The 25,951-nt window shown below is 38.1% G+C and overlaps 6 protein-coding genes across 6 annotated transcripts; 3 read left to right on the forward strand and 3 right to left on the reverse strand.

Moving 5' to 3' along the window:
- Positions 1-72: 72 nt before the first annotated feature.
- LOC125469146 (phosphatidylinositol 4-kinase gamma 4-like) lies at positions 73-2,364 on the reverse strand. Its single transcript, XM_048566190.1, has 2 exons — positions 911-2,364; positions 73-694 (listed from the first exon to the last, which is right to left on the reverse strand). The coding sequence occupies exons 1-2, from the start codon at positions 2,282-2,284 to the stop codon at positions 308-310; spliced, it is 1,761 nt and encodes a 586-aa protein (XP_048422147.1). The 5' UTR covers positions 2,285-2,364; the 3' UTR covers positions 73-307.
- Positions 2,365-5,307: 2,943 nt separating this feature from the next.
- LOC103929352 (calcineurin B-like protein 4) lies at positions 5,308-5,875 on the reverse strand (the record flags this gene model as incomplete). Its single annotated transcript, XM_048565937.1, has 3 exons — positions 5,741-5,875; positions 5,553-5,605; positions 5,308-5,421 (listed from the first exon to the last, which is right to left on the reverse strand). Coding segments are annotated over exons 1-3 (282 nt in total), but the record flags the coding sequence as incomplete, so codon positions are not given.
- Positions 5,876-7,775: 1,900 nt separating this feature from the next.
- On the reverse strand, positions 7,776-10,144 carry LOC103929322. The gene is made up of 2 exons (XM_009338507.3): positions 9,338-10,144; positions 7,776-8,285 (listed from the first exon to the last, which is right to left on the reverse strand). Exons 1-2 carry the CDS (start codon positions 10,049-10,051, stop codon positions 8,124-8,126), a joined length of 876 nt encoding a protein of 291 aa, XP_009336782.2. The 5' UTR covers positions 10,052-10,144; the 3' UTR covers positions 7,776-8,123.
- A 1,843-nt stretch (positions 10,145-11,987) lies between these two features.
- On the forward strand, positions 11,988-16,792 carry LOC125469177 (phragmoplastin DRP1B). Its single transcript, XM_048566241.1, has 16 exons — positions 11,988-12,147; positions 12,252-12,315; positions 12,405-12,509; positions 12,614-12,715; positions 12,886-12,936; positions 13,041-13,102; positions 13,253-13,343; positions 13,714-13,778; positions 14,100-14,294; positions 14,473-14,592; positions 14,759-14,829; positions 14,943-15,168; positions 15,525-15,575; positions 15,693-15,921; positions 16,129-16,268; positions 16,393-16,792. The coding sequence occupies exons 1-16, from the start codon at positions 12,019-12,021 to the stop codon at positions 16,519-16,521; spliced, it is 1,830 nt and encodes a 609-aa protein (XP_048422198.1). The 5' UTR covers positions 11,988-12,018; the 3' UTR covers positions 16,522-16,792.
- Positions 16,793-20,491: 3,699 nt separating this feature from the next.
- Positions 20,492-22,240, forward strand: LOC103929353. Its single transcript, XM_018643017.2, has 2 exons — positions 20,492-20,748; positions 21,327-22,240. Exons 1-2 carry the CDS (start codon positions 20,677-20,679, stop codon positions 21,963-21,965), a joined length of 711 nt encoding a protein of 236 aa, XP_018498533.1. The 5' UTR covers positions 20,492-20,676; the 3' UTR covers positions 21,966-22,240.
- Positions 22,241-23,474: 1,234 nt separating this feature from the next.
- Positions 23,475-25,695, forward strand: LOC103929324 (cytochrome b561 and DOMON domain-containing protein At3g61750). The gene is made up of 3 exons (XM_009338509.3): positions 23,475-23,906; positions 24,171-24,860; positions 25,154-25,695. Exons 1-3 carry the CDS (start codon positions 23,649-23,651, stop codon positions 25,436-25,438), a joined length of 1,233 nt encoding a protein of 410 aa, XP_009336784.2. The 5' UTR covers positions 23,475-23,648; the 3' UTR covers positions 25,439-25,695.
- The last annotated feature ends 256 nt before the right edge of the window (positions 25,696-25,951 follow it).

Raw genomic sequence — 25,951 nt, forward strand, 5'->3', positions numbered from 1 at the left:
TTGTCTGATACGCATTTTTGGAATTTTCTGTCTTCAAAACAAACTTCAGTGCCATTACAAATGGATTAGAAATTGTCACGAAATGAACCACGAACTTCACTACAAGTCAACCGAAACTGGATTTTGGTCAGTAAGGAAAAGCACGAATACAAAAGAAACTGCGGTCTATCATGAAAAAACGGATACGAAATTGAAGGTGTATGGGCAAAAGGAGGGCTAGTCCTCTTGCTATACAAACATATGTACGCTGATCACATGGTCATACACACTTTATGTACCTATGTTCTCCACATGATTCAGCATCCCGTTACGAAGGTGATCTTGCAATCTCATCAAGGCGACGGTCCATAATTTGGGACACGGCCTCAAGAAAAGAATCTTCACTTGAATCAGGGAGCACAGAATCCTCTGCTTCTTGCACTATCTCCTCAATGACGGATTCCTTGTTCAAGGTTTTTCTGCACATTATGTTTCCTATGGCAAAGGGAGTGAACTGTCTCTCTGCCCCTTTCTTCAACAGCATGGTTGAAATGCGTAGTGTGCGAGCACATTTGCGGGGCATGTACCATCCATGGAACTTCAAAAGGGCAATATCTTCTTCTGCATCCAGTGATTTGATGTAATCAATGACCTCGTCAGCATAAGGCTTGCGTGCTTGTGGCCAATACAACCAGTCAAATGTAATGTCTTCAAACTGCAGGAACAAGACAATGCACATGAAATTAGTATTACAATATCAGAAAACAAAAATGAAAATAAATCTCCTAGATAATGTCATGGCAATGAGCTGATGACTATATGATGCAGATAAATTTCAGGAAAACGAGAAAAGAAACGCCAAAAACAATAACAAAATGACAACAAGGACAAATCACTGCCAGTTAATAAAAGTTTAAGTGAATGTACTTACCGTTTCAGGTAAGCAGTACCCATGATCGATTGGAATCAGCACAGTCCGGCCATCTTCACCCTCTTTGCCCAGCAAAATGTTTCCTGCATGCCTGTCTGCATTTGCCAATCTGATATCCAAAACAGAAATCTTATGCACTTCCTCAGTTGGGAAAGCTGCAGGGCCCATGTCTTCACAACTTCCACTATTCTCCATGAACTTCTGCAAGGACCCAACCTTAACAGTTGCATCCCCAGGATGGTTGAACACTTTATGAAAGCACTTGACAATAAATGTTGGGGGGACCCCAGCAAAGCCCTTTGCATTACCAAACAGCATGCGATGCCCACCCATTGGATGATCCAAGAGGTAAGCAGCCACTTCTCTAAGTGCTCCTTCTCCAACTCTTGTTCCCCTTTTCAATCCTTCACCATCCAATGACAATGGCAGCCCCCTCGGATTGTTTTGAGCCATAGGCTCCTCATCAATTGGCTTAAAAACAGATACATACTTTTGACCTGAAGAGTCTGGCATAAAATACGCTCCTCCAGTACCCTCCATGGACCTAATTGGATAACTCCCACTATGTAGTCCATCAGACGTGTCATTAACCATGTCCCAAATCTGGGAAGGTAATTCAATCTTGGGGTTAACAATGACAGGCTCCAACAAAAAAACCCTGTCAGGAGGTTTTCTCGGCACAACTTCATAACCTCTCTTAAAGTCACGCTGACCAGCATCATACTGTCGCTTCACATTATCTCCACCAACTTCATAATTTTTTCCATCATCCAACTGTGATGCCACGACTGACAATTCAAAGTTCTTCTCAACTGGTCTGGCCCTAACTTTTGCAGACTTCCGAACCAACAGATGTAAGACAGCATCATTATGTTTACATAAGTCATCAATAAGTCTCTGATCTTCAAGTAGTTTCCCATCACACACAACTTCTTGTTTTTCTAGATCAACAAACTCTTTATTCTTCTTTGCAATCTTTTGTTTCACATATCCAACATCTTTACCACGTTCGACATGGAAGGTAAACTCTTTCCCACAAGTTGTTTGGACATTGATCTCTTGAAGGTCAGAAAGCCTAAGGACCAAATGTAGAATATTCCCATCCGTTACCCCATATTCCCGGAGTATGGAATTGCTCCTAGCCAGTTCTCTACCTCCACAAACTAACTTTTGCTTCTTCGCAACAAACCCTTTGTAGGTTTGTATCCTAAGCTTCACTGACTCAATAGAGTCCGATTCCAAAACACTAATGGGAGTAGTTGACCCAGACACAGAGAGATATATCAATATCGATTCATCCAAAGACATACACGGTTGGGGAAACCCGGGCTCATTGTGAGCCGGAGTAAGAGTAGCAATACCGGCGGATGACATTATGCTCTTATTTCGAAATTTTCCAAGAAGGTCAAAAAGCTCTTCAAATCAATGCAGAACTTTCAAACCCTAGGAAAACTATACACGTATTTACAAGAATGCAGCCATATCTAACCCTAAATTGACCACCCGATTAATACCCAGATGATCAAACAAACCCTAGATTCAATTTTCACAAACTATACAACAAAAGGAACAAACTTGAATACCCTCCTCCCCTCCAAACGAAAAGGGAAAAAGTACCCACAGATCCAACCCCTATAAATCCATCACCTACAAACCGAAATTACAGAACCCAAGTGAAAATCCAAGAACCCACAAACCAATCGGCAAAACAAAATCCTACAAATTGGAACCAACAAATTACCAAGAACAAGTTACAGGGGCAAATCAATAACAAAGATCGATCACGATTCTTACCGAGAAGGAAGAACCGGAAAGAAGGAAGTGACTGAAGAGAATTCAGCTCGATTGCGATTTGTCGTGTAGCAGCTTAGGGTACGTAATTCGGGGGAAAATGAGAGAGGAAGGGGAAGGAAGAAGCGTTTAGACGGTGAGATGAAAGGAGTGGAGAGAGGAGAGGTGAGGTGTTGGATTTTGACGACGAATAAGTAATTTAGATTTTTAATTAATTAATTAAATTGCCGTGGGAATGTTCGCAGAAGCAACGCGACAGACAGTTGAAGTGCTGACCAAGTTAAGGAGAAAGACGGTGGGAAAAGTTAAACGCCCTTTAAGCAGCGTGGCTTGCCCAATTAGGAATAGCCACGTGTCTAATGGCTGATTAATCGGTGATTAATTTTGTTTGGAATTATTAGAAATGACTGAGTAAAAAAAAGGAACCAGCCTTTTCGACCAAACAAAAAGAATATTCTTTTTTGTTGAATGAAAGAAAGTAAGGATCCGATTGCCACATTTTGAAATTTGAAAAACAAAGTTGCTCAAATGCCAAATTGTAAAGGAAATATTAGAATATATATATATATATAATTTTTTTTTTTTTAACAAACGATATTATTTAGACTAGGGGATGAGTTTAACCTCATAATATGCTAACAATAATATAGTTTAAATTCGCATTTTGCGATAATCAAACCTAATAAAAAATTAGATGGCTTAATCATCCCGCTGGTTCACAGAGACCAGCATGGCTTGCAATTATTGAGAAAATATATTTTTTTTCCGAAAGTTTTAAAGATGATAAAGTAGTTTTTATTCTCTAATTCTTGTATATGTGGCGGTCTTCTTTGTTTTTTTGTATTCTGAAGTTTTATTCCATGTGATATTCTTCAACAAGATTTTTTATCGAGCTCTGTATTTTTAGGGTACAATGTCGGTCTATTTGTGTTGTTGTTTTGGATTGCATTGTATATATTTTGTTTTATATGTATTTTTTTTTTTTAGAATTATTATTGGCGCTCCAAATTCTCATTTTACACTCCAAACTTTCTATATTTAGAAAGAAAATACATTTGTGAGGAATGTAAAATGAGATTTTTGGAGTGCTAATAACACTTCCCTTTTTCTTTTGTGAACAAGCGATATTATCTATCCAAAAAGGGAGGGGAGAGGGTGGGCTTAGTCTCACAATGAGCAAGTAATAATTTGTCTAAATTCGTCTGTAGTAAGAATCGAACCTAAGACCTTTGTTTTGTTTGGTCTCATGATAACTTATTTAGGAACATGTCTTTTTAAGACGCAACTTTTGTTCCTAATAGTTACGTTTGAGTTTAGGATAACTTTTTATTTTAAAATTTCTACTCTTTATTGGTGTTTGAATAAAACATTTTTTCCAAACAAGAAAATTGGTATAATTACCCTTTTGGACTTCGCAATCAAAGGCTAGTTGAGTCGTATTGGACCGATTTTGGAAGGTTGGGCTTACACGAAGCAACTAAGACACTCGCTCTGCTTCCCTTTCAAAAAGTCTATGTTAAGAGAGGGAGAGATTAAAAAAAAAAAAAAAAAAAAAAAAAAAAAAAAAGAGGAAATACTCCTAATTAGATCCAAATTCAGTTGTTCCGTCCTTGTTTCCATCTCAACATGTGGTCTCACGACTTTGTAATAACCTTCTTAATTCTATTCTAAGCATTCTCGAATCGGTATTTTTACCTTTAAACTTAATTATCTATAATGGTGCATATCTCTTTACACCTAATCACGTGACGAGAGAGATATAGAAAGGGCTGTGTGCCCTTGTTAAACCCGAGGTTTTGCCATCTTGGACACATATCCAACACACAAAAATTGTGTTTGCATTAATCGTAATGCTTTCCATTTGAAAACATCCTAGTATGACCTTACAAATAAGTGAACTTCAACAATTAAGGCAGACCGAACAGAGCAATTAGAACCTCCTATATCCATGGTGTTAAGCATGCCGCCAGCGTTCATCCTAAAGCTGGATCGAACTCTCCATGAGATTCATAGTTGCATTGTACAGTTTTTGTGTTCGTATACAAAGCGGACTCGGAATAGTCTTCCATTCAAGCCATGACTTGCAGGCTAACAGATATGTTCAGCACAAAGCTCATTTTTTCCACACTCCAAGCACGCTTCTGCAAATTCTCTATATTTCCTGCAGGGAGCAACCTTTCTGGTTTCTTGCCTATTTTAGGTCATGGTTTAGATCTTTCTGCTTTATTGTTCAGCACAAAGCTGGGAAATGCTAGAGTTATGTCCCCTGCAGAGAGAACGTACGCATACGAAAACTAGAACACCAATGAACCGGCATATCAGACACATGCTTGTGGTGCAAGAGATAACGAGGATGACCTAAAATATGCGATACTTGTTCAGCGATTTACAAAACACTAACTAAAGTTTGCAGAATGCAGGTTTAGGTTTTAGGACTTACATTAAGTATGGAAGAGTCATGTTTTTCAGCAAAGAAGGGTTTTGTGCTACGTATTCCTTCCACTCTTCCTCGTCAATTTTACCATCCGATTTTCCATCTGCATCCTTGATTGTCCGAAACATACAAGAAAGTTACAATCATCGAGATCACAAACTGGGGAACTGCAATCATCAAAGATAAACGGAGTCAAAATCCTTGCCTTGTCCACAATCATTTCGACAATATCATCTGAAAGAACCAGATCAGACTCGTCTAAAAGCGCCAGCACCATCTCCTTCAACTGTTTTAAAAATTGTATCATTTGAAGCAAGATCACGATTCATGAAGGAGCAAACAAGAACTTAAACCTCAAGGACTTTTAGTTAAAGGAGAAACCAAGAAGGAAAAACAAGAAACGTCAAGTGGACTTACCTCTTCGTGCTCGATGTAACCAGTGCGCCTCAGATCATATAACTTAAAAGCATCTGCCATATCAATGTATGTATCAATTTTAGTGCCTACACATTTGAGCTAAGACATGCTAATGCTACTGCCAATTGAAAACTGAAATTTTTCAAACACATGGGAATTGGCGAATGCATCACGAGTCGAGTTCTTACATGTAGTTTTGACTGAGTCAGGAGTTTTTGGGTGGAAAACGCTCAATATTTGAACAAATTCTGCAAATACGGCCATTGTCGTGGACATCAAAAATATCAAATATCTACAAAGCATGGCAGAGCAAAGAAATTTTAGGAATTAGAATCCTCATGCAAACACTTCAGTATGCATTAGTACATGAAAAATCAAAATCATGCTTTTTTTTTTTAAATGAATACAATTTACAAAAAGGGAGGGGAATGGTTTAAGCTTCACACCGAGCTTACCATAATAATACTTTGACGAGAATCGAATCAAGGTATGTTACTTACAAATGAAGAATATCATTAGATCGCAAAATCATACATGTTAAGAGAGTGAAAAAAACAATATTAATGGTAATTAATTTAACACCACATATTTACCTTGGCCAAAAAGAGGTTCCTCTTATTGTGATTTTGGTAAAGGGCAAGCTGGAGCTTGTTCATAATAAGCATCAAATTATAAAAGCAGTAGAAAAAAAAGGTCAATTTTTCAAAATTGTTCTTTAGAATTAATGCAAAGTTAAATCAAATATTAGTAAACAAATACTTCATATTCTGAAGACCTTGTGTATGAGCCGTCTTTAACTTCAGAACTGCTCACTCTAAGAAACTGCCATTTCCCAAAACATCAGCACAACATCAGATTATCAAACTTAATTATAACAAAATCAACCCAATATATCTTCAATCGATGAATGTTTAAATTAAGAGGTTGTTTGATAATCATTTCGTTTTCAATCTGAAAACTTATTTAGTTACCAACTTCAATTACGAAAACTTCAGCTCGATTTTTATAACTAAAAAAAAAACGCTTTTGGATTTTGGTTTTCAATTTTCAAAAAGAAAAGTAAAAACGAAAAGCTAAAATGGTTGTCAGGCGCATGGGGTTTGGGAAGCAAGAACAGCATGATGCTCGTCCAAACCAGATGATCCCGAACTGGCACGTTGGCCAGCTTTTGCTTTCCTTTTCTTTGAGATGGAGGAGCCCATTAAAATAATGGAACTTCCTCTTCCTCCTCTTCTTCTTGTTTTACTTCTTCCTGCAGTTTCAGGATTTCAACCTTTGGTTTTTATTTTCTCGTAATTTGACTTGGAGAAAATATCTGTAGGGTTCTTCAAATTTTCGTATGGATTAAGAGGCAAAGATGGAGACGAACAAACAATTATAGGTTTCTTGTTCGATTCAATCTAAGGTTGTAAGCAAACGGTAATCAAACTCGTGTCAGCTAAATGCGAGGGTCAACGTCGTACACCTGTCGATCACGGCTTCCTCATCATCAAAATATAAAGAACAGATAACTGCCAAGAGACTCCAAGAAATGGATTCTCATGATTCTCTATCCCTTCACCGTTTTATATTAATTTTTTAGGATAATAATATAAATTATTGTGTTAAAAGTATGAGATGGGAGAAAGTTCCATTTTTGAGAAAATCTTTTTAGCATTTCTCTAAAGGATAAAAAATAATATGAATCATCTCTGGATCATTTTTAGAAGAATTTTAATGATCCATAAATCATGTCCGTTCATTATACATCGTGCGATCAGAAATAATTTAAAATTAAATATAAATAGTACTTGAAGAAAACTAACCGCACGATGTACGACGAATGGACACAATTTATGAATCCTCAGAATCCTTATAAAGAAGATCCGAAGATGATCCTTTCTCGACAAAACAGAACCCAACTCTCAAGTTATTTGATATCTTATGTTTCGAGAATTTACGCTTCCATCACTCATGTGCTCTTTCGTGATGTTTATGATAAGCGATATTACTATTCTTATACTGTAAGTTGTAATAAGAAGAGAAGCGAGCGTTTAAATTCGAAATGCAGTAAGTTAAAGAAAAGGCCCAACTCAAACAAGTGTAGCTAGTACCTATAGCTCGAACGAAATAACATCAAATGCTTGATTAATTACTACTTTGATCCATTTTTCGCAAAGAAGAAAAAATGTCAGCCGTGTTGGTTGAGAGGTAAAATGAAATAATCTTGCAGCTTCTTCTATGGAGACAAAGCCAAGGTCGTCAACTATTCACAGAATCATACACAGATTGTTTACAGAGTTTCAGCAGTCCCCTTTCAAGCCAAATTTCAGGCCAACTTCTTGGGAATCCTGAAACATCTTACAACAAATTTCCGGCCCTGTGAATACATTTCTGAAATTTGTTCATAGTCAGCGAGGGCCAGGGATCGGTTTTGCGAGGGACAAAATAACATTGCTATCATCAACATTTTGAACCAATGTGTCTCTGGTTTTGAATGAAGAATTAAAGTACAATGACTTATCTGGCCATGTCAATACCAGAATGTTGTGTGTCAACAAAAATCCGACCGAAATTACCTGCGAGGTCAGTTCAGGAGGCAACCAAGCTGCCCTGACAACAAACGCAAGCGACCACAATGCCGAGGAGAGCTCCACCAATAACCTGGGAGGGAGTGTGGCCAAGGAGTTCCTTGAGCTTTTTCTGGCTGATGGGATGCCCTTCGAACAAGTACTCAACGACTATGTTAAGGACCTGTGTCAAAATAATTAAAAATATATATGAAAATGTATACAACTCGGCAGCAGGAAGTAATAACTATCACGGCCCAACATACATGCACAGAGGGTTCTCTGGCGAAAAACATATTGAAGGGTTCAAAGATGACTAAAATGGCATGAGATTGCTCGAGATTACAAAGGATTGTCCCCTCATTCATACATACTATAGATATTAATATCGCCTTAAATTTCTCTTTCAGTTCTATGAGAAGTTAAAAAACCGAAGGTTTCCTAGTTATCGAACCTGACCTAAAGCTACATACACTCCCCAAAAATAAACTTCGCCGGAAGTAAAGCCCAAAAGTTCAAGTTTTCTATATTGTTTCAGCTTTCAAATAATTTTTAGGATCAACTGGGAGCTGCAAAAAATTCTCACAATATGCCCATATTCCCTTGTTTACAGATGATCAAAGCGTAGTATTCACACGCATTGCACACTCAACAGGCCAGGCAGAGAAGAAACTATTAAAACTTGCTGAACTTGTGAATGCATTGCAGGAGGACTGCAACTCGAACGTGAAACAAAAAAGAGGAAGGATGTTGCATTGTGCTTCGGCACTGCGCTTCATGAATTGTTCACAAAGATGATTGCTTCAACACTACCTATCAGCAACCTCATTAACTCTAAAACCCCAATAATCTAAAACCAATGTCATCCCCGATCCTATCCAACTAAAGGCCAACCACACCAACGTCTTAATCGATTAACTTTAAACCTCCATACCCGATAATCACATTCAACTGTATTATCTAGATTCTAGTCACCCTTAATCCTCAGTAAAATATTAGCTCCTAATTTGTAATTATATTTCATCAACTTCATTGTACTCACCTCATCCATTGGGACCACTAGAAGTTCCATAACTCCTTCCTACCAATATGCAATATTACACTAATCAACCATACCAAAAGTACCTCTTGAAACCAATAACATCTCAAATAAATTACAGATATATGCAAAAAAATAAAAAACTACATGCACAACACTTGGAACAAAAATAGAAAGAACGGAAATTTACTGCTTACCTCTGCTTGCATACCAGCATGCCGTCGAACACCAATAGCATCATACATAACAATGAGACTGAACCCCAAACTAACCGGAAAAAGCGAGTCCGCGACGCCGTGACAGAGCGCCACAGACGTCGTCAATGCCGTGCACAACGCCGAGTGCGACGACGGCATACCTCCGGAGGAATACAATATTCTGAAATCCCACTTCCTCTCCACAAAGAAGTTCAGCAAAACCTTCATTGACTGCGCCATAAACCATGCGAAAAAGCCCGAAACAAAGGTCGGATTCGCAGCCAATTGCGCCACGAAAGGACTAATTTTCACCTTGGCATTGGTCGTCACGCTCAGCAGCGCCACCCCAATCCCGCTATTGTGTAAAAAGTCATTGCTTTTTGCTTCCACGAAACTCTCTGGCCCTCTGTAAGCCTGTAGGAAAGAAACCCACTTCTGGGTTCGTGAGGAGGCCAAGACTCTGATGCTTTGGAGGACCGGGACCAAAACCCAGAGGAGATTTCGGGGGAAATTATGAGAATCCCATCTGGGTTTTGAGTATTTTGGATTGGAAGGCGGTCTGTGGGAGCAGGAGATTGAAGACGTTGAAGTTCTGAGTTTTCTGGAGTGAGAGAATCTGAAGAAGGAGAAGGAGGAGGTTGCAGCGGCGGTGGTGGATTGAAAGGGGCTGAGATTAAAGGAAGTGAGAGAGTGTTTCGTTACAACTGAGTCCATGAGAGGATTTGGGTTTCAGTCAGCATTTCACAGAGAGAGAGAGAGAGAGAGGATGTGAGAAGGTGGTGGAAGCAGAGTCTGGGAATAGTGAAGGAATGGGGAATTTATATGGGACGAGAATTTGTGGCGGAGAAGAAGGCGTATGGGTTGATTTTACGGTATTGCCATTGGACGTCCAAATGGGGAAGGAATATGCTAGAGAGTCTTGAGTGCCTTTTTTTCTCTTAGGTTTTTATTTTGGACTTCTTTGGAAATTGATACACGAATGTTCTCGCACTTACGTCCTGTCCACTCTCACTAACGGGTAATGGGACCAGAAATTTGAACTTGTACAATACTTTTGTTCACTCAATTCTAAGGCCATTTTGTCAGTATGTCGGGAATACAATCAGTACATTAAGAATCATAATCCAAGTAACTAGATGCTTAAACAAAATGTTTAATTATTTGCATTATGATATTTGATGTACTTCGTCATACTGAAATAAAGCCAACTCACCAACTTAACCAGTTTGCACAAGGTGGAGCCCAAGCACAACGTTGGCTCGTACCTAAAAAGTAAACTACATTTGGCAAGCCCGTTCAGTATATTGACATTGGAATTTTATTGGAGATTCCCGATTATGATGAGCTTAGGATGAAAACGGGACATTTTGGGTTATTTGGCACTCCATTAAAAGTGGCGGAATTAAGATTGTTTTTCTATTATTATTAAAGGATTGCTTTTGCAAACCAAACTGGAAATTACTAGTCTTTTGTATATATTGAACAAATCGACAGTTTTTGCAACTAGTAAATTTTGAGGATGAACCATTCAATTATTTAATATATGTAAATAATTAAACGATCTCAAACTTGATTGATTTTTCTTGCAGAGAACTAAACATAAATGGTTATAATTATGACATTTATATAATAACAATACGTTAATCACATGTGGATGGACAAGAAAATGTGTTATCCTTTCTTAATAAATAAGTGGAGTTCTTATTTAATCAACTAAAGTGGGGTTCAGACTTAGAACATGTGGCTTTAGTGATAGAGAGCAATGTGGGACCATGATTTTTTAGGGCTGAAGTAAGATAGATTGGGAATGGTCATGCACCTAATGGTTCCAATCGGATTGAGCTGCTCAAACAGACTAGCGATGCCACCATATCTTGCTATGCTTCATAAAGGTAAGCGAAGTTCACCTACTTCGCTAAGATTGACTATTCTTGTTTCACAAGACATGAAAATCTGATTCGATTAGGGGTCATATGGGTTTCCTATATTTTTCGAGATTTGTACAATCTATGAATTGACATGCATTACAAATAATCACACTCCTGAGAGAACACAATATCTAATCCTAGAGAGCGTTTGACTAGTACTCTAGCGGTACCTTAGGTTAATTGTGGTTGTTTGTTCTTTTACAGGTAGTCGGATTTGCCTAGCTTCTCTGTCTACGACAGTGTGCAAATTTGATTCCAACAAGCACTTATACACTCGATATTATAATATATTTATACTACAATATATTTACATTAAGGGAGAGATGACAAATAAAATTGAAACTGAACTCATAAAACCTATCACGTACAAATAAAAAGAAATTTCCACTAGATTTTAAAATTTGAATAGACCATTGAATATGGAGAGAATATGGGAAAACCAAATTTTGCCAGCGGTTTTCGATATGGTTAGGAGTTGGGCTTAAAAAATGAATTCGTTTAAAGCCCATAAAAGGTTTAGATCCGGTAGAATCGGTCCACGAATCTCTTTGGGCTATTAATCTAAAACTTGCCCAATTTTCAAACTTTGGACGCATCGGAAATTTTCGCACCAACGACCCGGAATTCCACCACCCTCCAAAATTCTGTTATTTCTCTCTCTCTCTCTCTCTCTCTCTCTCCCTCTCTCTCTACGCTCCCACCTCCCACCGATCCTCGAAACGACTCGACTCAGCGATCCGAAACGTCCGTCCGATGGAGAATCTGATATCGCTGGTGAACAAAATACAGCGGGCGTGCACAGCCCTTGGCGACCACGGCGAGGAGGGCGCCATGCCCACTCTCTGGGACTCCTTGCCCGCCATCGCCGTCGTTGGCGGCCAGGTCTCTCATTTCTCATATCTCCCTCTCAAATTTCACGCTTTCTTGAATTCAATCTCATCGAGTTTCTCGTTTCTCGTCTCTCGTTTCCTTTCTTGATTCGACAGAGCTCCGGCAAGTCTTCCGTGTTGGAGAGCGTCGTAGGCAAGGACTTTCTTCCTCGCGGTTCAGGTACTGCATGAAACCCCGTCGTTTTGGGTTTCTAACGTGAACGCATTGGTTTTCCGGTTTGGGTTTTGATTCGAATACGTTGCGTTCAGGAATTGTTACGCGGCGTCCTCTGGTTTTGCAGCTGCATAAGATCGACGAAGGAAGAGAATACGCTGAATTTATGCACCTCCCGAGGAAGCGGTTCACAGATTTTGGTAATTTCCTTCTTCTTCTTCTTCTTCTTCGTTGTTCCTGCAAATTGTTTCGGTTTCTTGACCTGCGTTGCAAATGTTGATCTTGTTTCTTTGTGTATGTGTAGCTGCCGTGAGGCAGGAGATATCTGATGAAACCGACAGAGAGACTGGCCGCTCGAAGGCAATTTCTACCGTTCCTATCCATCTTAGTATCTTCTCCCCTAACGGTGAGATAGAATTGTCGAAAACTTTGAATTGTTGGATTTGACATTCGCAAAAATCAGAATGTAGCTAATCGGTCTGATCGGTTTGGAGCTCACAAAGTTTTTCTAGTCGTTTTAGTTCTCTTTCACTAAGTTTTTCACAGTCATCTTTACTATTTGTTTAATCTTGGCAGTTGTGAACTTGACATTGATCGATCTTCCTGGGCTCACAAAAGTCGCTGTTGGTGAGTTAAATTCCTTTAAGAATTTCATGTAGGGTTCGATAAATTCCCTTGGAAGTTGGCACCTTATGTAAGTTGACATTGTATCGATTTTTGTGGTCTTGCAGATGGTCAAGCGGAGAGCACAGTGAAGGACATTGAGGATATGGTTAGGTCCTTCATCGAGAAAGTAATCTTCTTACTGTGTTGTTAAGAACATTTATGAGCTAGTAGATTACGAGACTTGTGTGTTGGTGTTTCTATGAGATGTTCAGTGAGTTTATGTTTCATCTCATGAAATATGCTTAACTTATTGGACCAATATGCCTTTTCTTGCCAGCCCAACTGTATTATTTTGGCAATTTCCCCTGCCAACCAAGATCTTGCTACTTCTGATGCAATTAAGATCTCTCGTGAAGTCGATCCTAAAGGTAAGATTGCTACGTGGTGGGGATGACTAATAAGCCTACTTAATTCCAAATTAAAAATAAATAAATAAATAAAAATAAAAAAAAGAATAATAAGATTGAGCAAGTGAACAAATTTGACAAGTTGTAAACAGGAAGGGTGAAGATGTGAAAACGAACGAAAAGGATAAAAAGATGAGTTTTAATTTGTAGCAGTGAGGTGAAAGGAGGATATCAAGATTTCATATGTTTAAGTTTTGTTTCCTCTGGTTTTGGGAAATGCTCTCGTCTTCGGATGACCAAAACATATGCCATTTCAAAAGTGGCAGATTTCACTAATTAGGAGTATTTTCCATGTACACACATTTATTTTAAATTTGGTTCCATTTCTCAGGGGAGAGGACATTTGGAGTTCTGACAAAGATTGATCTTATGGACCAGGGTACAAATGCAGTTGATGTAAGTCACTTCTGAATTCATAGCCAAAAGAGGAAAAAGGAAGAGAAAAAAAGAGCGCAAACCTGTTTGCTTTTAAGATGTGGAATCAAAGCAGTTTACCTGCTTGGTGACATTTTATTGTCTTGTTTTAGGATCCCTTGTTTTAGGTCTGTGAAATCTAATGTTATGAGTAAATTGTAAGGGCGATGCTCTGAGATCATCAATGCTGCACGCATGTTTTCACGATCTGTTTTGTACTCAAAAAGTCTCATTACAGTATCGTTATGGCTGCCTACATGAGAGTTTCCAGTTACTAGGGTTTATTTTACTTTTACTTTTCAGATTTTGGAAGGAAGATCATATAAGCTACAGTTCCCCTGGATTGGCATTGTCAATCGCTCCCAAGCTGATATAAACAAGAGTGTTGATATGATTGCTGCTAGGCGTCGAGAGCGTGAATATTTTTCTAGTAGCCCAGAGTACAGGCATCTTGCAAACAGGATGGGCTCTGAGCATTTAGGCAGGGTGCTTTCTAAGGTATGCAATTTGCTCTTATAGATTATAAAGTTAGAGAAGCATACTTAAGAGATCCAGTCTGCTTCCTTTTAATGATACATTTGCAATGGTGGTCAGTTTTTTTTTTGTTTTTTTGTTTTTGGTTTTTTGTTTCACTGATAAACTTCTTACCTATCACTCAACGTAATCAAACTTTCAGCATCTAGAAGTTGTCATCAAGTCTCGAATTCCAGGCCTTCAGTCTCTTGTCAGCAAAACTATTAGTGAACTAGAGGCAGAACTAAGCCGACTCGGGAAGCCTATTGCTGCTGATGCTGGAGTAAGGATATACATATACATAGTTCCTTTTGTCTTATCCTTTCCTTTTTTCCATGAAAAGTAATGTATGCCTAGCCAAGTTTTCTTGGGTGGTCTATGTTGTTGTATTGTATGTATTACAATAAGCATTGCTAATGTCAGTTTGATCGTTTTTTTTTAACATGCAGGGAAAATTATATGTGATCATGGAAATCTCTCGTACTTTCGATCAGATATTTAAAGAACATCTGGATGGCGTGTATGTATTGTGCTATCATTGTCTTTTTTGAAGTTAATTGGAAAGTTTGTTTTCATCTCATTCTGGTTTCCCTATTCAACCTTGGGATTTATGATAATTTTCAATTTCTCCAGGCGCTCTGGTGGTGAGAAAGTTTATGGAGTCTTTGACAATCAGTTTCCAGCTGCTTTGAAACGGTTGCAGTTTGACAAGTATCTTTCAATGGATAACATCAGAAAGCTAATCACTGAAGCAGATGGATACCAGCCTCATCTAATTGCTCCTGAACAAGGTTATCGTCGCCTTATTGAATCTTCCTTGATTTGCATCAGAGGTCCTGCAGAGATGGCTGTTGATGCGGTATGCGTACATATCTTCGCATGTAACTCCTTAGGCAATTAAACCATGGGAATGTTTTTCTCCATATAAAACTGATACTGCACAAGTAAGCTATTGCCCTAGTTTCCATGTGGCCAAAAGACTTTCTTACCAGAGGCAAAAATGCTTCCTTTACAGCATGTGTTGTGTGCACGTATGTGTTAATAATATGAGATGTTGATTTTTGTATTTGCATTCGGCACTATCTTTCGTTTGTTTTAATTCTCCAACTGTTAATTCCAGCGCTGGTGCTAGCATCAATTTTTTCCATTACAAACATGTATAATGTGTCAGTGCTTCGAATCATTTTGCTTAATTGTCTCTCATCATGATTTCAGGTTCATGGCATATTGAAGGATCTGGCTCAGAAATCCATCAACGAGACTACGGTAAGTTCATTACCTTGTATTCATGAAATATTTTGTCAGCATTGCTTATCATTCCTTATTTGTCCCTAAACATGACTAATCTTTTCTCTTAATTTATGGTTCTTCTTTGGTATGTAGGAACTGAAGCAGTATCCCACTTTAAGAGTAGAAGTTGCGAATGCAGCATTTGAGTCGCTGGAAAGGATGAAAGAAGAAAGCAAGAGAGCAACTCTACAGCTAGTAGATATGGAATGTGGTTACCTAACAGTTGACTTTTTCCGCAAGCTTCCTCAGGATATTGACAAGGGTGGAAATCCGACACACTCACTCTTCGATAGATACAATGATGCTTACCTCCGGCGGGTTGGTGAGTTGCTTTCTAACTCTAAATACCTCTATAATCATATCCAAGATTTGAATCACTTAAGAAGAACTGGGAGATACAATTTTAAAACGATACATATTAATGGCCCGTTTGACAACCATTTCATTCTACCATCACTTCATCATTAGATTTATCAGGTTATGTGGTTGCATTGATGATCACGGTCTTTTTTGTGTTTGAAACAAACAGGACACAATGTGTTAAGCTATGTCAACATGGTTTGTTCAAGTTTAAGGATCGCTATTCCAAAGTCCATCGTCTACTGTCAAGTACGAGAGGCCAAACGCTGCTTGCTCGATCATTTCTTCGCAGAGTTGGGTGCAAAGGAGGTGAGGATTGTTCCCTACAAGCGTGAAATTTTACAAAAAGCATTGAAAAGAACAAAGAAACTAAGCTAAGTTGAATTAGAATTATACTAATAAGATTTTCAAAACTATTTACTTTTCGTTGCAGACAAGACAGTTGGCTAAATTGCTGGACGAGGATCCGGCGGTAATGCAGAGGCGTACATTGCTTGCAAAGAGGCTAGAGTTGTACAGAAGTGCCCAGTCAGAGATTGAAGCAGTTGCTTGGTCCAAGTAGGAAGAGAGAGAAAGAGGAGAGGTGAATAATTTCTTTGTTAAGAGTTAGAATTTAGTAATTAGGATGGCAGGAATTCTTTTGATTCATGATTAGTTACTAATTCTTTTTTCATTAATTACCATGAGGAGTGAAAAAAAGAGCGATTAGCTTTTAGCTTTGTTACCTTTGCTTCGTGGCTTAGGTAATTTCTGTCATCACCTTAATGACGCCCATTCTAATTATATTGGGTTAACTTTCTTGTTAAGAAAGAGCTTATTAAAGGTTTCTTATCATTTTCTATATATTCAGCGATACAGTTTAGACAATTTTCTGCAATTAAAGTTAAGTTAGACAAACTTAATTACATACGAAAAATTATCAAGTCAGATACAAGAGTATCGTAATTATGTCCTAAATATGCAAACTTGTCTGTGGTCGTATTAATTTCTCGATAAAAGAGAATTAAAGGGCTTCATGAGTACCGTGAATTTTTGAAGTGCGAATAACAGCACTCATGTAAAATGCTTGTACTATTTCATTTTCTCCTTTTAGATTCAACTGCACAAAAGGGTCTGAAGGGGAGTTCACATAGCATAGGAGGGGTCTCAAGAGGAATTCGAGCATTGCTCGAGAGGCTTTGTCGAGAGTATAAATCTTTTGCTTATAAGAAGTTGTGTTACTCTCCAAATTGTCAATTGGTTATGGTGGAACTTTAACTTATTGCATGATCTGCACGTTTCTCCATGCCACTTAATTTTTGTTGTCCGCATGTTATACTTGAAAATTCACCACATGCGAGCAAGTGTATTGAGAGTATGAATGTCTTGCATGCGCTTACAAGAGTTGGGGTACTTCTCATATTGTCAATTGATTTTATGACGGAATTCCAACTTGCTTCAACTCCAACACTGCTCAAGGGAGAAACCTGTTGCGCAACTAAAATGGGAATTTGAGATGAAAGATCCTGGGAAAACTCAACGCTGTCTTGGTTTGGAGATAGAGCATTGTTCGAATGGTATTCAGGTCCATCAATTGGATTACACCAAAAAGGTGTTGCGACTGTAAATGCAAAATGAGAACAATTTCGTCCTAAAAATGAGGATGAAAAGGTCTTGGAACCCGAAGTTCCATACTTAAAGTGCAATAAAAGATTTATTGTACTTGGCTTAATGCACTAAACTGGAAATCTCCTTTGGGTGAATCTTTTGGCAAGATACAATAGTGCGGCTATACACAAACACTAGATAGGTGTTAATGACATCATGCATTACCTTACTGGTACAATGGATATAGACTTATTATGTCCCTACACATCACCAAGCGGATCAAACCCTCCTAATCCTTGGAATAATATCCGCCTTGTTGGTTATATATTGATGTTGGTTATATATTTGACCCGCACAAGGCTCTTCCTCAAACGAGTTATGTCTGTAGCATTGGATGTACTACAATATCTTAGAGATCAATCAAACAACAGTTGGTTGCTACATCTTTAAATCACGCCGAGATTCTAGCCCTACACGAAGCATCGCGTGAATGTTTCTATATGAGGGGCCTGATTGATCACATAAGAACCTTATGCGATTTTTCTTCCATTGTTGATGTTCCAACAACAATTCATGAAGACAACGTTGCAGGTATTGACCAATTAAAGAAAGGATACATCAAAGGCGGCAATACCGAGCATATTGCCCTGAAGTTTTTCTTCACTCATTAACAACAAGAGCATCAGAAGATCGAAGTCAAGAAGATCCAATCCAAGGACAACCTTGTTAACCTATTCACGAAGTCACTGTCAAAGTCTACTTTTCATAAACTTGTTCAAGGAATTGGATTGCGTAAGCTTTCAGATTTGCATCACCGGTAGCTCTCTTGGGGAGCTTTATTGAACTTTGGGGGAGTTCCTAAAGCATACTCACATGACCTTATAACACTCTTTTCCCTACGAACAAGAGCATTTTTTCTATTGAGTTTTTGCCATCTTGATGAGGTTTTGACAAGGCACCTACTTTGGGTTGGACATATGCATGTGTTTGCTGATGATCATCTTCGAAATGTGAGACAACATCTTGCATTAACTCAAGTGGAGTGTTATTCATGAAGACTTGATGCGAATATTTCTTAAGTTGTACACACTCAAGGGAGAGTGTTGTGAATAATATTATTAATCAAGAATGTAATTGGGTAAACTTAAAAGTAGAATCCCAATAGGATTTGGAGATCAAATCCTCATACGCTTTGTATTAAATGTAAGGCAAGTAAGCCCATCATGATTAATATAAATAATATCCGCCTTGTTGGTTATATATTAACGTTGGTTATATATTTGACCCGCACAAGGCTCTTCCTCAAACAAGTTATGTCTGTAGCATTGGATGTACTACAATATCTTAGAGATCAATCAAATAATAGTTGGTTGCTACGTCTTTAAATCACGCTGAGATTCTAGCCCTACACGAAGCATCACGTGAATGTTTCTAGTTGAGGGGCATGATTGATCACATAAGAACCTCATGTGGTTTTTCTTCCATTGTTGATGTTCCAACAACAATTCATGAAGACAACGTTGCAAGTATACATCAAAGGTGGCAATACCGAGCATATTGCCCTGATGTTTTTCTTCACTCATTAACAACAAGAGCATTAGAAGTTCGAAGTCAAGAAGATCTGATCCAAGGACAACCTTGTTAACCTATTCACAAAGTCACTACCAAAGTCTACTTTTCAGAAACTTGTTCAAGGAATTGGATTGCGTAAGCTTTCAGATTTGCATCATTGTTAGCTCTCTTGGGGAGTTTTATTTAACTTTGGGGGAGTTCCTAAAGCATACTCACATGACCTTATAGCACTCTTTTCCCTAACAGGAACTTTTTTTCTACTGAGTTTTTGCTGTCCTGATGAGGTTTTGACAAGGCACCTACTTTGGGTTGGTCGTACGCATGTGTTTGCTGATGATCATCTTCGAAATGTGAGATAACGACATCTTGCATTAACTCAAGGGGAGTGTTATTCATGAAGACTTGATGCGACTACTTCTTAAGTTGTACACACTCAAGGGAGAGTGTTGTGAATAATATTATTAATTAAGAATGTAATTGTGTAAACCTAAAGTAGAATCCCAATAGGATTTGGAGATCAAATCCTCATATGCCCATCATGATTAATATAAATAACGATACAAGGCCTTGAGGTGAACATAAAATTCTCATACACCTGAGCCTTTCTCTCTTCGTGTTGTCCCCTCTCTCTCTCACCCAATTTCATATATAATTTAGTTTACAACATTTAAAAGTTATATTGTAATTGTTTCATTTCAATGATATTATATAACTCATTCTTTCTTTTCTTTTCTTTTTTTCAAAAAAAAACCCATAAAAATGTGATTTATAAAGGTTGTGAATCAAATCTCAAAAACGACATTTGTTGATTAATACAAAAAAAATAAAAATTAATGAGACTTTGCTCTACTTCATTTCCTCCTTCACCGTTGGAAGGTTTCTACACAATAATTAAACATATTGATCCGAGTAAGTTCACAATAAGTTTTTAGTGTGTACCAAAAAGTAAAAACAGGGAATTGGATCCTTTCAAAGGCAAATCCTCGGAATCCTCTTGACCCAATAATACGGACTGTTGGATTTTGATCCAACAGTTACAAACAGAGAACCTCTCTAAAAATTATAATAATTGTAGCCGTTGGATCAAAATTCAATGACATGTGTTAGAGGGTCAGGAGGATCCTGAGGCTTTGCCTTGGAGAGGATCCAATTCCCAAAAACAGAAGCATCTAGTCAAACTATGAGTTTCCCAATTATAGACAAATGATTTTCCCGCATATTTTGCTCTAGGATTTTCCGGCATTAACACGGTTTGACTACGGACGTATGATCACCGCGTCAATAACCAGCTCCAATCATGCTTCATTGCTCCTGAGCTTCTCCTCTTTATATTTATATCGTCACCAACAAAACGAAAACCAAACAAACAAAAGAAAAGACAAGTACATACATCAACTGTAGAACACAAACAAATCCAGGGCTACAATAAACGATTTAATTCTTGTCCTGAACCTGAACAAAACCACGTTCTAACGCCCCGGTTCTAACTGTTTTTATTCATCTTCTATTTTCTGTGGTTAGTGCGAAGTTTGGAAGAAACAAGTTATAATACTCAATCATGGGGACTATGAGGATGATGGAATGGTCTGCAGAATCTGCTTTAAAAGCTTATTTTGATACCCTAAAACTGGTATGCACGTTTCCTGCTCCCTCTTTCTTTCTTTGTAAATTTCTCTGTTTTGTGTTTTCCTCCAATTTGTTTAAGAGTATTAGAACCAATGATTGATTCTACTGGTCTTTTGGGTTTCTTGGTTCATATTTTTTGGAAATGGGTGTAACTATGAAAAACCATTTGTGTTTCTTAGGGTTTTGTTGTCTTTAAATATCACTACAGAAATGGGACTTAAAATCGTATGAGACGTTTGACCATTTTTCTTTTCTTTTGGTAAAGCGATAGATTTTGCATGTTAAATTCTCTGCTAAAATGTTACTTTATCAATTGTCTACATTGACGGTTTGACTTGCTTTAGTGAAACGATATATTTTGCATGTTACATCTTCAAACTGCTAAAAGGTTACTTCATCAATTGTCTAGACTGATAGTTTGACATGCAACATGTGGCGAAGTCAAATGAAACAACATTTTTCATACATACTGCCCTCATTTTTCAATTTTGTACCTTTTTTCTTGTGTTATTCAAAGGCTTAATGAAGAATGTAAGTCAATGTTTCCAATGTGCTAACTCCAATTCGTATTCATTTCTGCAGTGCAATGACCGTGGGGGACAATGTGTCTCGTGGAAAACACAAGAGCCAGGCAGCAATGAATTTGTTTCAGCCTTGGCTGCCGGCATGAAAGCCAAACTCATAGTGGAGGTGACCTCAACTGTTTCGCCATCAACGATAGCCTTAGCAGTTGCTGCAAAACACACAGGAGGAAAACTGGTTTGCATTCTTCCCGAGCCAGTCCTCAATGAATCAAAGAAAGTAATCAGAGACTTAGGCCTTAAAGACTTGGTGGAGTTCAAGACCAGTGACCCTTCTGAGCTGTTGTCGAATTACAAGAACATTGATTTCTCTATGGTTGATTGCAAGAATGATGATTACACAAGGCTGCTGAAGTTGCTAGATGTTAACCCTAGAAAATCAGTGGTTGTGGCTAATAACTTGGTTGGTGAAAGAAAAGGGTTGGAAGGGCATTTGGGAGTGACGGAAAAGTGGGCTCCGGTGAGGTCTACAAAGAATTCCATCGGGAAAGGAATGGAGGTCACCATGATTGGGAAGAACACTGAGGTTGGCAAGGGATATTGGCGTGGAGGAAGTAAGAGGAGGAGTGGTAAGAGTAAATGGGTTGTCAAGGTTGATGAGAAGAGTGGTGAGGACCATATCTTTAGGGTGCCTGGCTAACGGCTAAATCACTTTTCATGTTTTCTTTCGCTATCAAACTTGCAAAGGGGAGATGAATGATGAGGATATCTTTTTAATTTATACGTGAACTCTTCAAACAAATCTGTGCAGTGATCAGTGATATCAAGGTTAAAAATGTCACTGTATCTAAGGATGGAGTTAGAAACTTTCTTTAGTGGGGGCGACCTTAACCTCTAGTTCGACTAGAGGAAAAAAAAAATTCACGATAGTAGAGTTTCTTCTATAATTTCATTGCTTTTCTTTTTCTTCTCAAATTTCATTAAGCCAACTTGTAGACATTTTTTCATAATAATATCTTTCTGTACATATTATTTAAAATTTCAACTAATCACTTAAGGTACTTAAAAACGATAAATTCAAATTCTGTAAGCCCCGTGATTGTTTTTCCTCTACACAAAATTTCAATGTAGGCAGCTGCCCCCAGTGGGCCCTAGCGGCCTGTCCTTGATTGCATCCCATCATGAATGAGCAGGGTGGAGACATTGGATGTGTTCATTCATGGCTGATACTGCGGTGCACCCCCTCAATTGTTGCCTCAGTGTGCAGGTTCTAGCAAGGAACTTTGCATTTGAAAGCTGCCTGAAATTTATGGGAGAATCTTAGTCATCTCGGTTCTATATCTCTTCACGTATTAAGGGAGATAACAAAGGATATATAATCGGTTACAGGGCCGCTACCTGACCATGAAAAAGTAACTATTATTTGTCATCATGTAGCAAAAAAGAGCCCAAGAGATCTAGCCATTAAGTTGTTGACTTTACTTTTTGTATGAAGCCTCTAATTCTTTGCATTGCTTAAAAGCTCATCAATAATCATTGCACATCAAGTGAACTTCTTTACCCGCTTTGCACTTATGGTGTAGATGTGCCTGTTACATTTGGTTTAGGGCGTGAGATGTTTTTGAATGCAATTATAGGCCCTTAATTATGGTATCTTGTCACACACAAGAAGTCGACTTCAAAGTTTCATCTCATTCATATCCAACTATCATATATGGATTACAAATTCTCATATACGATTTTGTCTAACATCTAAGTAATAAAATTGTATTTTTTTAATTACATTGGAGGCAATCGAATATTTGATCATCCTAATTTTAACCCACTATTCCGCTCGCTCTCGGTGCTTGTTATAACTTCTACAGTAAACAAAATGGTACCTTTTTTTTTTTGTTACATTAGAGGGTTCCGAGACTCCTAAACTTAGTATACTCCTACGATCATCACCCTTCCCAACCTCACTACTGGACCTACCCTAGTGGCTTAACATACTATTTGCAATATAATGACATATTATTTGCAATATAATGACATACTATTTGCAATATAATGAAGTCCCGCCCAACAAAATATTATTGTGTGTGTGCGTGTGGGGTGGTGGTGGGGGTTGTTTAGTTTGCAAGAATTGGAAGAAATGGTTATTACTAAGATATATAATATCTTAAAATTTTCGTTAGAATTAAACCACTGTAAACACTTCACATCTGCCAACACCAACCAGCATCCCCACCACCACCAACCACTTTCCATTTTCCTTCAAACCCAAGAGACTAAAACCTGCCAACCTCCTGAATGCGCCTTCTCTTTCACAATTTACATCGTCCATGGTATTGTCACTGCCTGTTCTAGCCTTGGATCGCATTCCTAGTTCTTGGTCTTTCCAATGGCGAGCTTGGGGTCTTGGCCGGTTTTTGCTTCGAGGTTTGCTTTCAGGCTATGTATTCTGATCCTTGTCTTGGAGGCCAAGTTTGATGTTATGGCTGCTGATGGCAGTTATGTTCCGGGGGTTAATAGCGCTGGTGGCGGCAATGATGCATCGCAGCTTTGTGACAATGATCTGAGCAGTTTTATGCTACCACCATATAGTAATTCATCATCTGATCTAGTCTGCAGACCTATTTGGAACACTTTTGTTTTGAGAGTAAGTTTGTCCTCAATCTTGATTTCATTGTTAAGTTGGTTCTATAGAGATCATAATTTATGCACGCCTGCTCTCTTTCTGCACACTCCTGTTCATTTTTGTCCTTCGATTCTTATTTAATTTATTCAATACAAATGTTAGAATAAACAAAGGTGCACAGGAAGGAAAGACTTGTGCGGAAATCATTATACTTTTCTAAACTACATTTGCAAACGTATAATTAAATCAAGCTAGCTATTTCTTTCATTTTTTTGGTTGTTGCAGTACTCTCAGACAGAAGATCACGTCGTGAACATTATATTATCCGCTGTATACACAACAGGATGGGTAGGAATAGGATTTTCCAAAGATGGAATGATGGTTGGTTCAAGTGCAATAGTGGGATGGATTAACAAAAAAGGCGAAGCAAGAATTAAGCAATACTATTTGCAAGGCTCCAAGGTGTCACTAGTTATCCCAGATAAAGGTGAATTGCCACTCACTGGCATTCCTGCTTCTGTTGTGCTTCATGGACCTAGAATTTACTTGGCTTTTCAGATGAAATTCCAAGCTCATCTTGCTCGTCAGCCAATCATCTTGGCTATCGGAAGCGGTTACCCCAAGCACCACCACCTAACCATACACAACGATAAAACAACCGTCATGTTCGATTTCTCTGCAGGCTCCGCATCTGCGCTAGAGGCACCTAGTCATCTTGGGAAAATGAAGAAGAACCATGGAATATTGGCTATATTTGGATGGGGTCTAATAATTCCTATTGGGGCAATTGTGCCAAGATACTTGAAGCACAAGGAACCTTTGTGGTACTATCTCCATTCAATTATTCAATTTGTTGGATTTGTGATTGGGCTTGCAGCTGTGGTAGTTGGCCAGAAACTCTATACTAAAATAGGAGCCAACTTTCCAACGCATAGAGGCATCGGGATTTTTGTTCTTGTACTTAGCATCCTTCAGGTTTGTCCCTCACCACTAAATCTATTACATACGATTTAGACGCACAAAACTAGCACACATGTTGACACATTCTCCTACAAAAGGGGGGGTCCTATCATTGCACGTGAATTGACCCAAAAAAAATATCATTCCACGTGGGACCCTTATGTTTTAGAAAATATGTCAACAAATGTATCAAGTTTGTGTATCTAAGTAGCACTATAATCAATTCATTACGCGTTAAAAATATTTCATGTTCCACAAAGGAATTGTAATTTGATATTTCTGAGTTTCTGATTAGAGGTAAATTTCAGATATTGGCATTTTTCCTAAGGCCCAACAAGGATGCCAAGAACATTAGAAAGTACTGGAATTGGTACCACCACTGGCTTGGAAGGTTTGCACTCTTCTTTGCAGCCGTGAACATAGTTCTGGGGATCAAGATTGGAGGTGAAGGAAATGACTGGAAGATTGGTTACGGATTTCTTCTCGGCGTAATTCTTGTCTCAGTAATTCTGTTAGAAGTATTGGCAAGGATGAGAAGAACAGAGAAGGATGATATTACTCCAAACTTCCAAATGAATCCAGTCCAATTATAGGCAGCGAGAAAGATTCAAGTTCTCTAAGTCTCTAAGAGGTTTCTCTCTCGTTTTTCTTCCTTTTCTTTTCTTCGTTTTTGTAATGCATGATATCACAGTGAGTAAAATACAGAATGAAAAAAAAAAAAAAAATTTGTATGAAATAGCTACGTGTATTTTTTGACATATATGAATGACAAATACATGTATAATATGTATGTACAATTGAGGTGCATAGTAAAAGCTAAAAGAAAAGTCGGAAGTGTTTTTCAGCATGATCCACTATCAATATCACCAATATTATCCTAACTTAACCACATATTACTAGCTGTTGGGTTTTATCGTAAAAAGTTTCGATGATATTAAAAGTGGAAACGCTTCATATATTAATTGAATATTATTTTGTCATATGACCAATATGCGATCATCTTCTCAAACATCTGTAAAGTATATTGTTGCCCTAGAATAAGAACGATCTACTTTTTTATCACATCTACCTAATATTATGATCTGATTCACATTGGTATGCATGAA

Source organism: the organism of the source record quoted next, unplaced genomic scaffold, assembly GCF_019419815.1.
Source record: "Pyrus x bretschneideri cultivar Hongxiangsu unplaced genomic scaffold, Pyrus_bretschneideri_v1 Contig40, whole genome shotgun sequence".
NCBI classification, from domain to species: domain Eukaryota; kingdom Viridiplantae; phylum Streptophyta; class Magnoliopsida; order Rosales; family Rosaceae; genus Pyrus; species Pyrus x bretschneideri.